Genomic DNA, 14,123 nt, shown 5'->3' with positions numbered 1-14,123 from the left:
GTCAATGTGATAGACTGGAAGAGGTTATCATCAAGAGAGGAATCTTTCAGGGAGATTTACTATCACCACTACTGTTTGTCATTGCATTGATTCCTCTTTCAACAATACTGAACAAGTCAGGCCATGGCTATCAAACATCACAAACATCTGCCAGGCTATCCCATCTCCTTTACATGGCCGATCTGAAGCTGTATGGAAAAACATCATCTGAAATGGAATTGCTGCTCAACACTGTCCGAATATACAGCCAAGATATTGCAGTGGAGTTTGGACCAGACAAATGTGCCACCCTTACCATCAACAGGGGAAAAATAGTAAAAACTGAAGGAATCAAGATATCCTATAGAAATAACATCAGAAGTCTGGATGAAGAAGATCACTACAGATACCTGGGCATCCTTCAGGTTGACAACATAAAGCACACTGAAATCAAGAAGAAGTTTGGTAGTGAATACATCAGAAAAGTAAAGAACATCTTAAAGTCCAAACTCAGTGGTGGAAATACCATCAAGGCGATTAACACCTGGGCAATTCCAGTCATTAAATACAGGTAGTCCCCAGTTTAAGAATAGGTTCCGTTCACAAGATCTGTCCTTAAGTGAAATTTAAGTGAAGTGTAAGTCGGAACAATATTATTGTATAATACTGTATAAGTAGTATTGTGTAATTAACTTGAACCACTCTGTATTTAACTCAAATCATTGTGTATGTAACTCAAATTTTGCTATAGTAAGTTCCATTCTTAACTATGGGTCGTCCTTAAACCTGGTGTTCTTAACCCAGGGACTACCTGAATACAGCTGGAATAGTGAACTGGGCTCAAGCTGAACTAGAAGCCCTGGATAGGAAGACCAGAAAAATAATGACAATGAATCATGCCCTTCCTCCATGCAGTGACGCTGACAGAGTCTACTTACCAAGGAGCATAGGTGGGCGTGGAACATTGCATGTACACCAGTCAGTTGAAGAAATAAAAAGGACATTGGAAGAATATCTGAAGGACAGTGAAGAAGATGCACTGAAGCTAATACACCTGGAAGGCTTACTGAATACCAAAGAGATCAAACTGGCCTATAAGAAAGACCAGATGAAGAATAGAAAAGAGACATGGCAAGGCAAAGTATTACTTGGCCAGTACACAAAAAAACTAGCAGGCAGAGCAGATAACAATAAGACCTGGCAATAGTTAAGAGCAGGAAATTTGAAGAAAGAGACAGAGGGGCTAAGTCTGGCTGCACAAGACCAAGCCTGAAGAACAATGCATAGAAACCCAGAACTGAGAAGACAGCAACAGACAGCAAATGCCACCTCTGCAAAGAAGCTGAAGAAACAGTGGACCACCTAGTTAGCTGCTTCAAGAAGATTGCACAGGCTAATTACAAACAACAGCATGACAAAATAGCAACAACGGTGCATTGGAATGTTTGCAAAAAATATCACTTGCCTGCAAGCAAGAACTGGTGGGACCACAAAAAAAACAAAGTAATAGAAAATGAAGAAGCTAAAGTGCCCTGGGACTTTAGAATTGAAACAGACAGGCACCTGCCACATAACAGCCCAGATTTAACAATTGTTGATAGGAAAGACAAAAAAGTTTGGATAGTGGACATTGCTAAAGCTGGGGACAGCAGAATAGAAGAGAAAGAACTGGAGAAAATCACAAAATACAAAGACCTGCAAATGGAAGTAGAATGACTGTGGCAAAAGAAAGTAAAGATAGTACCAATAGTAATAGGTGCCTTGGGTGCAATCCCAAAATATCTGGAGCAACACTTATACACCATTGGCATTGACAAAATCACCATCAGTCAAAATGCAAAAGGCAGCTTTACTTGGAATAGCTTACATCCTACGATGATACCTTTAATATTAAACAACAACATCTGCCTATCCCAAGTCCTTGGGAAGGACTCAATAGGTGGACAAAAATGCCAAATCCAGTCTAAATATCTGGCTGATTGTGCAACCAACCATAATAATACACATATACAGAAACACAGAAACACATAGAGATACACACATTTGCTCCAACATGTTAAAATATTTACTATAAGTTCCACAGCTTATGTAATCCATATTCCAGCCTTCCTAGTTTTGAAATATTATGGTTTTAAAAAGTTGTCTATACTTTTTATTTAGTAGATAATTATCTAGTAAACACACACCTTTTAAAATGTTATTATAAATCTTATGTTTTCATGTCATTATAAATTCACTGCTCTTCATCGTGTTATCTACTTGCATGAGTATGCAGGTGGCAATATATTAAACGTGTATAGTATGAAATGGAACATCATTGTTATGGTAAACATTCTTGTGATCCTCAAAGATTAATTGTGATGTTTACGTGTGCTACAGGGGATGCTCAGAGCTCTGTCGAATTCCCATGGTGGAGTACAAACTTGACAGCGAAGGCACCCCATGTGAGTATAAAACTCCTTTCAGGAGGAATACTACTTGGCATCGGGTGCCAACTTCTGCTGGGCAGCCTCTCTCTCGTGCCTCTCCAATCTTAGGAACATCTGACAGACTGCAGTGCCAGCAGATTCTCCATCAGGCACAAACTGCTATTCCTCGCAGCACTTCTTTTGACAGAAAGCTTCCAGATGGTGCAAGGTAATATGCGCTCTTCCATTTTATATTTTCTAAATGCTTCATCAAGTGAGCCTAGGCTCTGTCTACAGTAGTTTTGTTTTTGTTTTTCCTGGAAGCCAAGGATAGTCGTTGCTGCTCATGTTGATATTAAAAGGAAAATGTAATTTGAATTCATATCCTCTGTTTGGAATATAAAAACTGACAAGCTTCTTTTGACATCCTAGGATGCCTAGCCAATAGAATAGAATAGGTCTTCTTGAGAAATAGAATGAAAAATAAATATTTGACTGTAAATTAATTTGATTCTAAATTGGGCAGTGTTGGGCTTCAGCATTTAGTGGCCATGGTCTAGCGAACTGATTTCCTGATGTTTTTCTGGCATCTGTGGCTGGCATCTTCAGAGGCAACCGAGCAAGGACTGATTAGATTCCTGTCTTTATGCCCTATATACCCTCTGTGTGGATAAACATAAATACTGCTGGATTAAATGACTCTTGATTTTTTTTAGGGTTTTTTGAGATTCATTATGTATGAGGTGTGATTGGTTCTGGGAGATAAAAATAGTTCAGTTCCTTTTAGCAGAACCAGATGGAGTAACCAAAGTCTATGATACGTTTCTGCACAACAGCTATATTTATTATGTCATCCTTTTGATTTGTGTGGTCTTCATAACATTCAAATGTTATGGAAGTACATATTAACATTTTCTCAATGGAAACCATATTAGTAATTAATTTGGATAGTAGTACTATCCAAAGCACATGGAGACCAAATATTATTTTCCTGGCTCAGGACTCAGGAAGAGTTACTGTAATTTAGTTTGAAAATATATTATTTTAGAGTGGAAAGGGGGTCAAATGGACCATTGCGTTCAATTCCATGTTCAATGCAGGACATATTTGTGGAAGAGGACATAATTAAAATATGCACTCTAATTTTATTATCCTTACAATTCATGATATATTATAAGATACCATTAATTGTGAAATAGTTTATTTTCACTATTAACATAAACATTGATATGAACAGGGTGTGAGGAATGTGTACTGTATTGAATTCCACTGATTTTCACTGGAACATAATACATTTTGCTGAATGCTGGATTATTACAGTTCTATATAAAGTCAAACCCATTACATAGTTTAAGTTTTAATGCCATCATATTGAATACTTCATATTCTTAATTCTTAAATATAAAATTTGTTCATAAGGAATGTTATTAAAATAATAGGATACTTACTAGATCACCACATATCTTAGTACATCTTAAATTACTCATTATTTCAGAAGTTCTCCAAGCAATCAATCATCCTCCAGTGATCCAGGACCAAGCGGGAGTAGTCAGTGGAGGCACCAAGTAGGATATGATGGGTACTTGTTTTTTTTATATATATCTTGACTGTGAAAAATAGTTAATGCATAATATATTAGTAAAACATTCAGCTGTTTCTAGCTTTTATGAAGGGTTATGTTGAAGGAGATAACATCCCTGCAGAAATAATTAATTATGCTTGTTTAGGAGCTTCAATTTTCACGTTTCTCAATCTCTGAAAATTTAGAACCAATTCCCACTTGCCTTTGCCATACTCTTTCAGAAAAAGCAGTTGCAGGCAGATACTATGATTGTGCCCCTGTGTGTTCCAAAACACCTTTTTGCCTTGAATGTAAGGCACTACGAAGCATTGCTACTTAGCTGAAAGGAGGAGAACTGTACCAATCTAATATAAATGAAATGCAGACCTCAGCTGTGTTTAATAAAGATTAGAAAATATTCAGTTCTGTGCATATCATTATTTAATGAACAATACTTGAAATTCGGCAGCAGGTTTCATTAAAAGCTATGTTAATCGCCAGTGAATCTTTATTTGTGCTCAGTCATCTGATGAAAATATCTTTAAAATGCCATGCCATGGGAGCAAAAATGGTTCATATGGAATGGATAGCTTTCATAATGAGAAAACCCATCACTTTCTCTTTCTGCTTAAAGATGCCAGTCCCCTTTACTTCATGACCATCAAGGTCTCTTGGAGAGTGAAGAAGGCAGAGAACATGAAGAATCTTTGGAAGGGTCCAGACATCCCAATGGTAGTAAAAGTTCTTTTAAATTAAAATGATTATTTGCTAAATTGTTTATCTCCCTGGGCTTCTGGAGGAAAGGCAGGATATCAATCTAACAAAAAATAATTAAGCAAAACTGTGTGTCGTCATCAGCATTCTGATGGCAACAAGTTCCATCCTTTTGTAAAATCTCTATTAGTACTTTTCTATAAATCTGTGTATTTGAAAGTATATTTACTGAAGTTTTAGGGAGTGAAAGATAAAAATACAGATGAACCCTAATAAATCTGATGGAACCCTAGGTAAATTGAGTGATTTATGAGCATCAGAAATCAATCTCAAATTTGAGTGGAACTTGGAAAGGTTAAAGTGATGGCATGACTAGAAACTCGCAGCACAATTAAATTTATAAAATATGGCATTGTAATGGAATGTGGGAATGACCTTGGGAGATGGAGGGAGGGAGAGAGATGCTGCCTAGGAAACAATCAGATAAGAAAGGGCATAGCCCACAGCTGCATAATGGGAAGAGAAAGAGACTCAGAAAGGAGCCTCCCTAACTTTTCAGGAGGTAAAAGACAGCAGGAGATTTGTACTATTAGACGTGCAAGATTCTGTTAATGTAGCCTTAGAATAAAGTAGAATTAGCTTACCTGGTCATGTTTCCTATCTGGTCTATCTGAGAAAGCTGACAGGGGCGATCTATAACGTGTCCCCCCTATTATCTTTAAACATCTGTTCTCTCCATTTTACATGTTCATATAATCTTTTTCATTAAGTTGCAAATATTCTTATAAACTTTCATATTTCATATTGTGAATATCTACTTGTTAATTATATTGTCTAGCACACAGAATGAAATCAACTATACGTGTGTCTCAGTGCATTTTCTTTGAAGAGAGTTTTTCCTCCTACAAATGTAATCTCTTTTTCTGAAAACTTCTGGGATGTCTCCTTTAAAGTAGGGTGACTATATCTGTGCTGCAAAATTCTGGATGACAGAATTCAGAATTTTGGTGACAGCAAAGGGATACAGAAAAGGTTTAACTCTTTCCTGCTATCAACTGGTCATGCAGACTTTTGTATCTGGAACTGATAGCCCTGTTTAAAGCAATACACTTTCATTTTCCACTTCCATTTTCTAGATCATCTCCATGCTCAGTTGATGCTTAGGAGTAGTGTAAGAGTGTCAATATTGATTTTGTTCTTTTGCTCCATTTCCATGATTTATTGGGATGATATTGCAAATGTGCACGTGTTAACTAATTCTTCTTATTCAGTACTGTCATAGCTAATAATTAATGTTAACTAATTCTTCTTATTCAGAACTGTCATAGCTAATAAGCCATATAGCTCTTGGTTTGATAAGGGCAAGATAAATTCTATGATTCCAAAAATTCCAAAGAGTATCCTTGTTTTAAACCCGATGCATATAATATTAAGATATTCGATTTTCCCCTTGTACATTATGCTTGTGTTATTAGCTATTAAAACAAATAACTATTTATGGCAGAAACAAAGTGGCATGCACCATCAACCAAGGTCTTGAGTTCCTATAAAGACCGGGCTTTACAGAAAGAAAACAATGGGAAGGATTCACCAAACAAATTTTCTCATGTAAGTTTTTTTACTTGGGGTTTCCCAAATAGTAATATTTTTCACATGGGTATGGACAAAACCTGGGTTGCAAAGGTCTGAAGACAAGTGAAAACAGTTGCAGATTTTGAGGCTACTATTTTGTTGAAAGGATGTTTCATTATAATCTTCCAATACAAAATCAGGAAATGGGAAATATGAAGAGTAAATTGTAATAAAAGTTAAATGATCCATTACATTCATTTATATATTATCTTTCTATATTCTGCAGCTTGTTTTGGCATAATTTTGTAATTCCTGGTGAAAAAACTGAGAAATTAATTTGGATACAGAAAAGGTCAGCCAGTAGTATCTACCAGATTTAAAAACTGAATATGAAATAAATGAAAGGCACTTCCAATAAAAAATAATAAGCATCTTTGATACAGAAATGGATTTAAGTACAGGTTTAAGTACAAGTTCCATTCCAGGGTCTGTCCTTAAGTTGAATTTGTATGAGAGCTGGAACAGAATTATTATATAATACTGTATAAGTAGTATTGTGTAATTAACTTGAACTATTGTGTATTTAAGTGGAATCATTGTGTTTTTAACTCGAATTTTGCTACAGTAGGCTCTGTTTTTAACTATGGGTCATCTGTAAACCTGGCATTCTTAACCTGGGGACTACCTGTATTCTTTCTGGCAGTGACCTCAAACAAGCATATTATAAGGAGCCCATCCTTGTTTCTAGGCCACTGAATAGTTTAAACTCTAAGTAAAGTAAGCATTGCTCTCCATTCTGATTAGAACTTTAAACTGCATGTTCAGAAATGCATGCCCTGCTATTTTTGAGGGGCATTTTATATTGCCATATCTTGGAATAAACTGAATAAACATTTATTTTAATTATCATCATATGTGTTTTTATTATTTAGGCAAAAATAAACATACATTGAAGCACCTAAATAGAACTTTTCTGTATGTACAGTATGTTCTTCTAAAATTGAGTGGTGATGGCAATGAACTAATATCAATTAAAAATATTTCCAGATGAATTTATTAAATCTTGCAGACATGGCAGAAGGGAGAGTGAAAGGAAACCTTGCAGTGGCAGAAGTTACCTGCTTAATGTTGTATTTAGGCCACAGAGAGAAAAACGGTTACTACAGTTACAGTTAAAGTTTAGTTAATAACCTCAGAATGGGGAACTCGTGGCCCTCCAGATGTCAAAGAACTGCTCCTGGCGTTCCTGACTATTGGCCACGTCAGCTGGGGCTGCTGGAGTTTTACCTCATCTGGAAGACCACAGCTTTCCCATAACAGTAAAGGCAGGTGAAAGATGTAACATCCATTCTTAAATTCTGAGTACATCATTTCAAACTCTGAACATAATTCACTTTGTACAATTTTATAGAATCTTATAGACTGTTTTGAACATGGGTTAATTGAAATACTAATAATACAAATACAGTGGCACATTTTTTTTTTGCTTCAACTCTATTTGGCATTTCTAACTGGTAATGTGTTTCTTATTTCATTGATTAAACTGCAGATAATGGAAATTTATATTTCTCTTTAAGATTGGAGACAAAAACTGTTCCAGCCATTCTAGCAGTAATACTCTATCTAGTAACACATCAAGCAACAGCGATGATAAGCACTTTGGTTCTGAAGATCTAATGGACTCTGACTTGCTTGGATTAACATATATTAAGGGAGCTTCTACTGACAGCGGAATTGATACTGCTCCTTGTATGCCTGCTCCAATGTTGGCTCCATTGCACATTTCTGGAAGCCGGTCAGGCATTCATGGTCGAACAGATCAGTGGGCTGAATCATCTGAATCTCCAGGACCAGATGATGAGATGAAAGTATACGCTGTTCACAGTTATGCATCAGCCATTTCTAGCAATCATATAGGTGATGGTAGCATGGGAGACCTCAGTGAATTATCTTCACATTCTAGGTGAGTGGTTTTTCTCAGTGTGGTAACTAAATTAAAGTTATGAGCAGCTACTGTGTAAATTTGCTTTTACTTACTTTATATTTTACTGAGAATGTTTTAACCTTATTTTGTCAGTATTATATTTAAAAAATTAGGAAGAAATACTAAAATATTTCTTCTTGTAAAATGTGAGCTTCTGAATCCATTTTGTATGGTGGTGCCTACAAGTGATAACAGTGTTTCAGAAATCTAGTCCAAAATTTTACATACTTTTACTTCTAATAAACCTAAATATGCTCCATATTCCCAGGAGTTGGGTAAGATTTGGCTTGAGTCACTATTACTAGGTTGCCTTACAATACATCAGGTCTTTCTTTGTTGAGCAATATATTTTAAATAACACATATTTTATATTGAAATGATGAATTGGGTTCAGCTTCTTTTCAGTATCTCCATTTCATTGGTGGGATTCTCCCCCTGCCATGAGAATCCTTCTGTCTAGTCATTGGAGACAAGTTTTGCATACAACCCATTGTAGACACTGATTAATGAAGAGTTATGCCTTATGGCAAGGATTAAATTGGATATCATTCTGTCTCCTACAGCCTATTATGAAATCAATTTATGATTACACTGCATCTTTTTACCTGCAAAAGTCTTTGAATATTCCATGGAAAGATTGCTATCTTGTATCACTTTTCTTAATAATTACTTTCACATGGCACTAGTGTGCAAACTTTTAATTTGGATTTAAAGATATGACAAAGTACCCCTGTATAATTTTATGATCTAAAGTCATTGGCCATAAATGTAATGTGATTTCCTTTATCCCCAGTCAATATACACAGTTTGTACAAGTCATGAACCAAGAATCAGGGGCATCTCTAGTTCTACCATTCACATGAGATGTAGGAATAACTTTTTTTTTTTTTTTTGGTGTCTTCAAGTCAGCATTGACTCCTGGCAACTCCCTGGACAAGTCCCTGCAGTTTTCTTGGCAGGACTCCAGAAGTGGTTTCCCATTGCCTCCTTCCTAGGGCTGAGAGAGTGACTGGCCCAATGTCACCCAGCTGATTTTGTGCCTAAGGCAGGACTAGAACTCAAGAACTCTTGGTTTCTAACCAGATGCCTTAACCACTATGGCAAACTCTTAAACATTTTAAGAGTTCCTTTTATAAGTTATGAACTGTAAAGTCTGACATAATAAATCTATTACCGCTGTCTTCAGTTTTGAATGCTGATGTGCATAATAGTATGTTTACTAATACTGTACATAATTTTTATGCAGTATAAAACGCTGGTAAATGAATCAGTTGAATCAAATAGAAATAGATCCAAAAAAGTACAAGAAGTTTCATTTTACAGTACAAAGCCATACAGGATAGCAGTGAAGTCAGAGTAAACTTTTAAAAAATATTTACTAATATCCTTTTAATTAAAAATGATGAATTTATAGAAAAGCAAAGTATCAAGATTTGATTGAATTCTTAAGGCATGAGAGTAAGTTATCTGATATATCTGTGCTTTATGTATTAACTTGATATAATGCTTTATAATATCTTAGCTAGATTATGCCCAAATTTTTTAAACATAAATACAGCTAGTAAAATGAATCTCTGTAAATCCCGTTAAGAGCCCTGTTAGAGTCATCTCTGCATATCTGGATCTGAAAGCAGGCACATATAACTAGGGAGAAGGCTTTCTCAGACATGGTACTCTCCATCTATAATATCTTTCCACGAACACTCAAATGGTACAAACGTTGAGGTTTTTCTAGTGCTAGAAAATGTTTTTTAATCAGCCTTATAATGTTTTATTTCTGAAATGTCAGTACTAATTTTTGAGGTACTTTTCTTCTTTCAATTTTATTATTTTAATTTTTGAGACAGATAGTTTTCTAACCCAATAAACATCCATCAACTAAAATAAGAAAGTAATATTTTTATATATCTTCTATTGAAATCAAAACAACAAGAATTCAGCTTTGGCTGGAATATGAACTCTGTATTACAAAAATAAATTACATGATATATAGCTGACTTTTAAAGACTATATGGAGGCTCTGTGTGCGTGTGTGTGTGTGTGTGTGTGTGTGTGTCTTTTTAAAACAAATAATAGCCAATATTTTTCCTGTTTCAGATTTCTTCAAGTACTACATTAGATATTTTATTGTGTGTATTTTTCCCCTTTTCTAGTGGGTCGCATCATTCTGGAAGTCCTTCAACGCATGGTCCTAAAAGCAGTGGATCATTAGATACCTCCAAAGTATATATAGTCCCACAAAATTGTCGTCAACCAGTCTCTGGATCCATGGCAAAATGCTATGGGGCAATAAACAAATATGTTATTGGCTGGAAAAAGTCAGAAGGTAGCCCCACACCTGAGGAATCTGAAATTTCTGAGTGCCAAGAGTAAGAATCTTTGATTCATATGTGGGGAAGAGAAGGGAGGAGTAAGTGAAAGGAAAGAAAAGGCAAGTTAAATTATATTGATTTCCTGAGGATTAAAAGTAGATAAGGGTTCAGTACATGTAGAGCTTCTGGCTTCTTCATTTAGGTACTTTCAGACAACTTCTATTGAGCATTTTGTCTGGTTTATTCAGGGAATTTTAAGGGAATCTTAAACTTATCGTCCACGTACCCCACATTCTTCCTATGCATTCCATTTTTTCACACACACACACACACACACACACACACACAGGAAATAACTGTATAACAATGTGTTGACAAAATAAGAGCAATGCTGAGAACAATTCATCTGACAGTATTCATATTGCATGGTCTTAAAGTTGAATTAAGAAAAAATGTACTTCAATGAAATGGACACACAGTGACCATAATGTTCATAATGATATGAACTCTAGCAGCTATTTTCAACTGAGGAACAGCAGATTTCAGCAACGCTTGAGTAGAGTTGTCTGCCTGAAAAGCATAAGCCAGAGATGGAATTAAAGGGTATGCACAATTGCCAGTAACTAGTGCTAATTTAATAATCACAATTTCATGTTTCTTATACTTCTTTAAACAATTTTATAGAAAAGATCCTAATTTATTATAATTATTTCAAAAATAGATTATTGTTTTGAGGCTAGGTCGTGTAGCCATTTCCTAAGTGCAATTTACAATTGCAGCATATCATCAGAGACTGCATTTACATCCTGATTTATAAAAAGGAAGGGACTGTTTAGACCATTGAAACCAACTCCTTGCTTAGTGCAGGATTCCAAATTAAATCATCCTAATCAGATGGCTAACATCTGTAGCAGGACACATCCATTGAAAAGGAGCTCACCTTTCCTTTGGGTAATTTATTCTACTATCAAACAGCTATTATTGTTAGAAGTTTTTTCTAACATTCAATTTGAATCTGCTTTCTACAATTTCAATACATTAACTTAAATCTATCAATCTTGTCTTTCCCTCTTTTCCTTCTATGTGAAATCATTTCAAGGATGCCCCTCTCAAGCGTCTTTTCTCAAAACTAAATATGCCCAGCTTCTTCAAGCTCTGGTTAGAAGTCTTAGTTTCTAGTCCCGTGACCTTCTTGCTTATCTGTCTCTGAATCTATTGTAATTTCTCTGAATTCTTCTTAGAGTGTGCTGCCCAAAACTAGACACACCAGAACCAGACACACTTTAAGCATTTATGGTGGGTATTCATTATTTGGAAATATTGCTCCTGCTGAAGCAACCTAGAATTGAATTTACTTTTTTTACAGTGACATCACACTGCTGACTCCTACTGTTTCCAGTTAACTACTCTTCCAAGTTCTTTGCAAGTACAGTGGTACCTCGGTTCATGAACTTAATTCGTTCCGTGACTCTGGTCGCGAACCGAATTGGTCGTGAACCGAATCAAATTTTCCCATAAGGTTCAATGTAAATACGGTTAATTCGTTCTGACCCCTCCGAATTTGGTTGCGACCCGATTTTTGATCGCGTCCCGAATCAAATTTCCCCATAAGGTTCAGTGTAATTACGGTTAATCTGTTCTGAACCATTTTTTTTTTTTTTAAACCGCAAAAATATGACACAAGTACAGTACGAAGAGAGAGAAAGCTAACCTTGCTTGACGCGACTTCTGGCGTGGAGGACAGGAAGGTGGGTGGGGAGGCGGTTATTGCTTGGAGGGAGAGTCCCCCTCCCTACAGGAAGCCGCAACCACGTGTCACGGGAGGGAAAATGGCCGCGGATCCTGTTCATCACCCGATGCGGAGTTCGCGAACGGAGGCAAAATTTTGCGACTGGAGCTGTTCGTGAACCGAATTGTTCGTGAACAGAAGCGTTCGTGAACTGAGGTACCACTGTACGATTACCAAGCCAGTTATCCCCCCTCCCACATCTGTGCATTTGCTGTTTGTTTCTTAAATGAAGAACTTTACGCTTTTTCTGTTAAATGTCATTTTGTTACTTTCACCCATTTCCCCAGCCTATCACAATCATTTTGAATATTATTTCTGTCTTCTAGGATATTAGCTATCCCACTCAAATTTATATCATCTTTAAATCTAATAAGCATTCCCTCCACTTCTTCATTCAAACCAACAAAAACATTGAAGAGTAGGGGACCGAGAACTGGTCCTTGTGGCAACCCACTTGATAAATCTTTCAAATCTGATGAAGAACTATTGATGAACACTTTTTCAATACAGTTTTGGAGCCAGATATATATCCACCCAGATATCATGCCACCCAGCCTACACTTAAATAGTTTTCTAATCAGCATGTCATGGGGTACTTCATCAAATGCTTTGCTGACATTGAGGCATATTATGTTTATGGTATTCCCATAGTACATTAAGGAAGTTACCTAATTAAGAAAAGCAAGATTATATTGGCAATTGTTCTTCACAAATCCATGCTGACTGGTAATTACTGCATCATATCCCACATGCTTACAGATCAGTCTCCTTATTATCTGCTTTTGAATTTTGCTGATTGTTCATGTCAACCTAACAGTAACTTGCTGGATCTTTTCCTCCCCTCCTTTTGATGAAGTTATATTTGTTCTCCTACAGTCACCTGCCATTTGGCCAGTTCTCCAGGATTTCCATAGATTTGGTTTTCAGTACCTGGATGCAATTAATCTGAACCTGGCGATTTAGACTCCTTATAAAATAAAGTTATATTCCTTGACAATGTTTTTATAATCCTCAAGCTTATCCTGCCTCTTTATCTTCATAGAAAACAGATTTTTGTTGCACTGTACCAAAATAGGTGCTGAGTAGCTCTGTCTTTTCTTTATTGACTCTTAGTATATTGTCCTCTTTACTGAGTGAAGGTGGAAGTATGTTGGCTTGCAAGATAATTTTCAGATTAGAGATCCTAGCTTGCATAGAATAATGTGATCATATTTGGGATAAAACGGCTTTGGTTATTGGTATTGACCTTACGGTTTCAAAGGAATGTGACATGAGTACATCTAACACTAGTGAGTAATCTATACCTTTTCTATGTTATTAAGAAATGTTTTATGAAAGACTCAGTTGACCAAAGGTATGATGGATGGCAAATGCCAGTATCTATGGGTCCATTTGATGACCTTGGCATATGGAAGTTTGTGACTTGGAATTTAAGAGGAGGAAATGATAAAAGAGTGGGCTGGGCTGGGCTGGGCTGGGCTGGGCTGGGCTGGGCTGGGCTGGGCTGGGCTGGGCGGCAGGAAGGAGGGAGGGAGAGGAGGGAAGGAAAGGAAGGAAGGAAGGAAGGAAGGAAGGAAGGAAGGAAGGAAGGAAGGAAGGAAGGAAGGAAGGAAGGAAGGAAGGATAGTTATGTATGAAACTAAGAGGAGAAAAGATATATTAGATCTGAATGAGGATGGTCTTATCTTGTGGAGTAAATAATTATTTTGGAGTTGGGTGGTGCCTAAATTGAATAAGTTAAATTAAGCTTGATAAATATATGCGTAACAGTGAAGTGTAGGTTCAAGGCTTCAGTGTAGGTGGT

General features: G+C 36.4%; 1 protein-coding gene across 2 annotated transcripts in view; it reads left to right on the top strand.

Moving 5' to 3' along the window:
- SIPA1L2 (signal induced proliferation associated 1 like 2) overlaps window positions 1–14,123 on the top strand; it is a 95,523-nt gene that overhangs the window by 59,521 nt on the left and 21,879 nt on the right. For both annotated transcript variants that reach the window (XM_015889666.3, XM_007437304.4), the window contains exons 10-15: window positions 2,359–2,616; window positions 3,883–3,966; window positions 4,583–4,680; window positions 6,167–6,270; window positions 7,812–8,197; window positions 10,372–10,587. In XM_015889666.3, the coding sequence (XP_015745152.2) occupies window positions 2,359–2,616; window positions 3,883–3,966; window positions 4,583–4,680; window positions 6,167–6,270; window positions 7,812–8,197; window positions 10,372–10,587 (1,146 nt within the window). The remainder of the gene's footprint in view (window positions 1–2,358; window positions 2,617–3,882; window positions 3,967–4,582; window positions 4,681–6,166; window positions 6,271–7,811; window positions 8,198–10,371; window positions 10,588–14,123) is intronic.

The sequence above is a fragment of the Python bivittatus genome, unplaced genomic scaffold (assembly GCF_059951505.1).
Source record: "Python bivittatus isolate LINGU-HERP-01145 unplaced genomic scaffold, Pbiv_v1 ctg000020_np1212, whole genome shotgun sequence".
In the NCBI taxonomy this organism is placed as follows: Eukaryota; Metazoa; Chordata; class Lepidosauria; order Squamata; family Pythonidae; genus Python; species Python bivittatus.
Note: the sequence above shows the minus strand (reverse complement) of the source record. Positions and strands in the feature narration are given on the sequence as shown.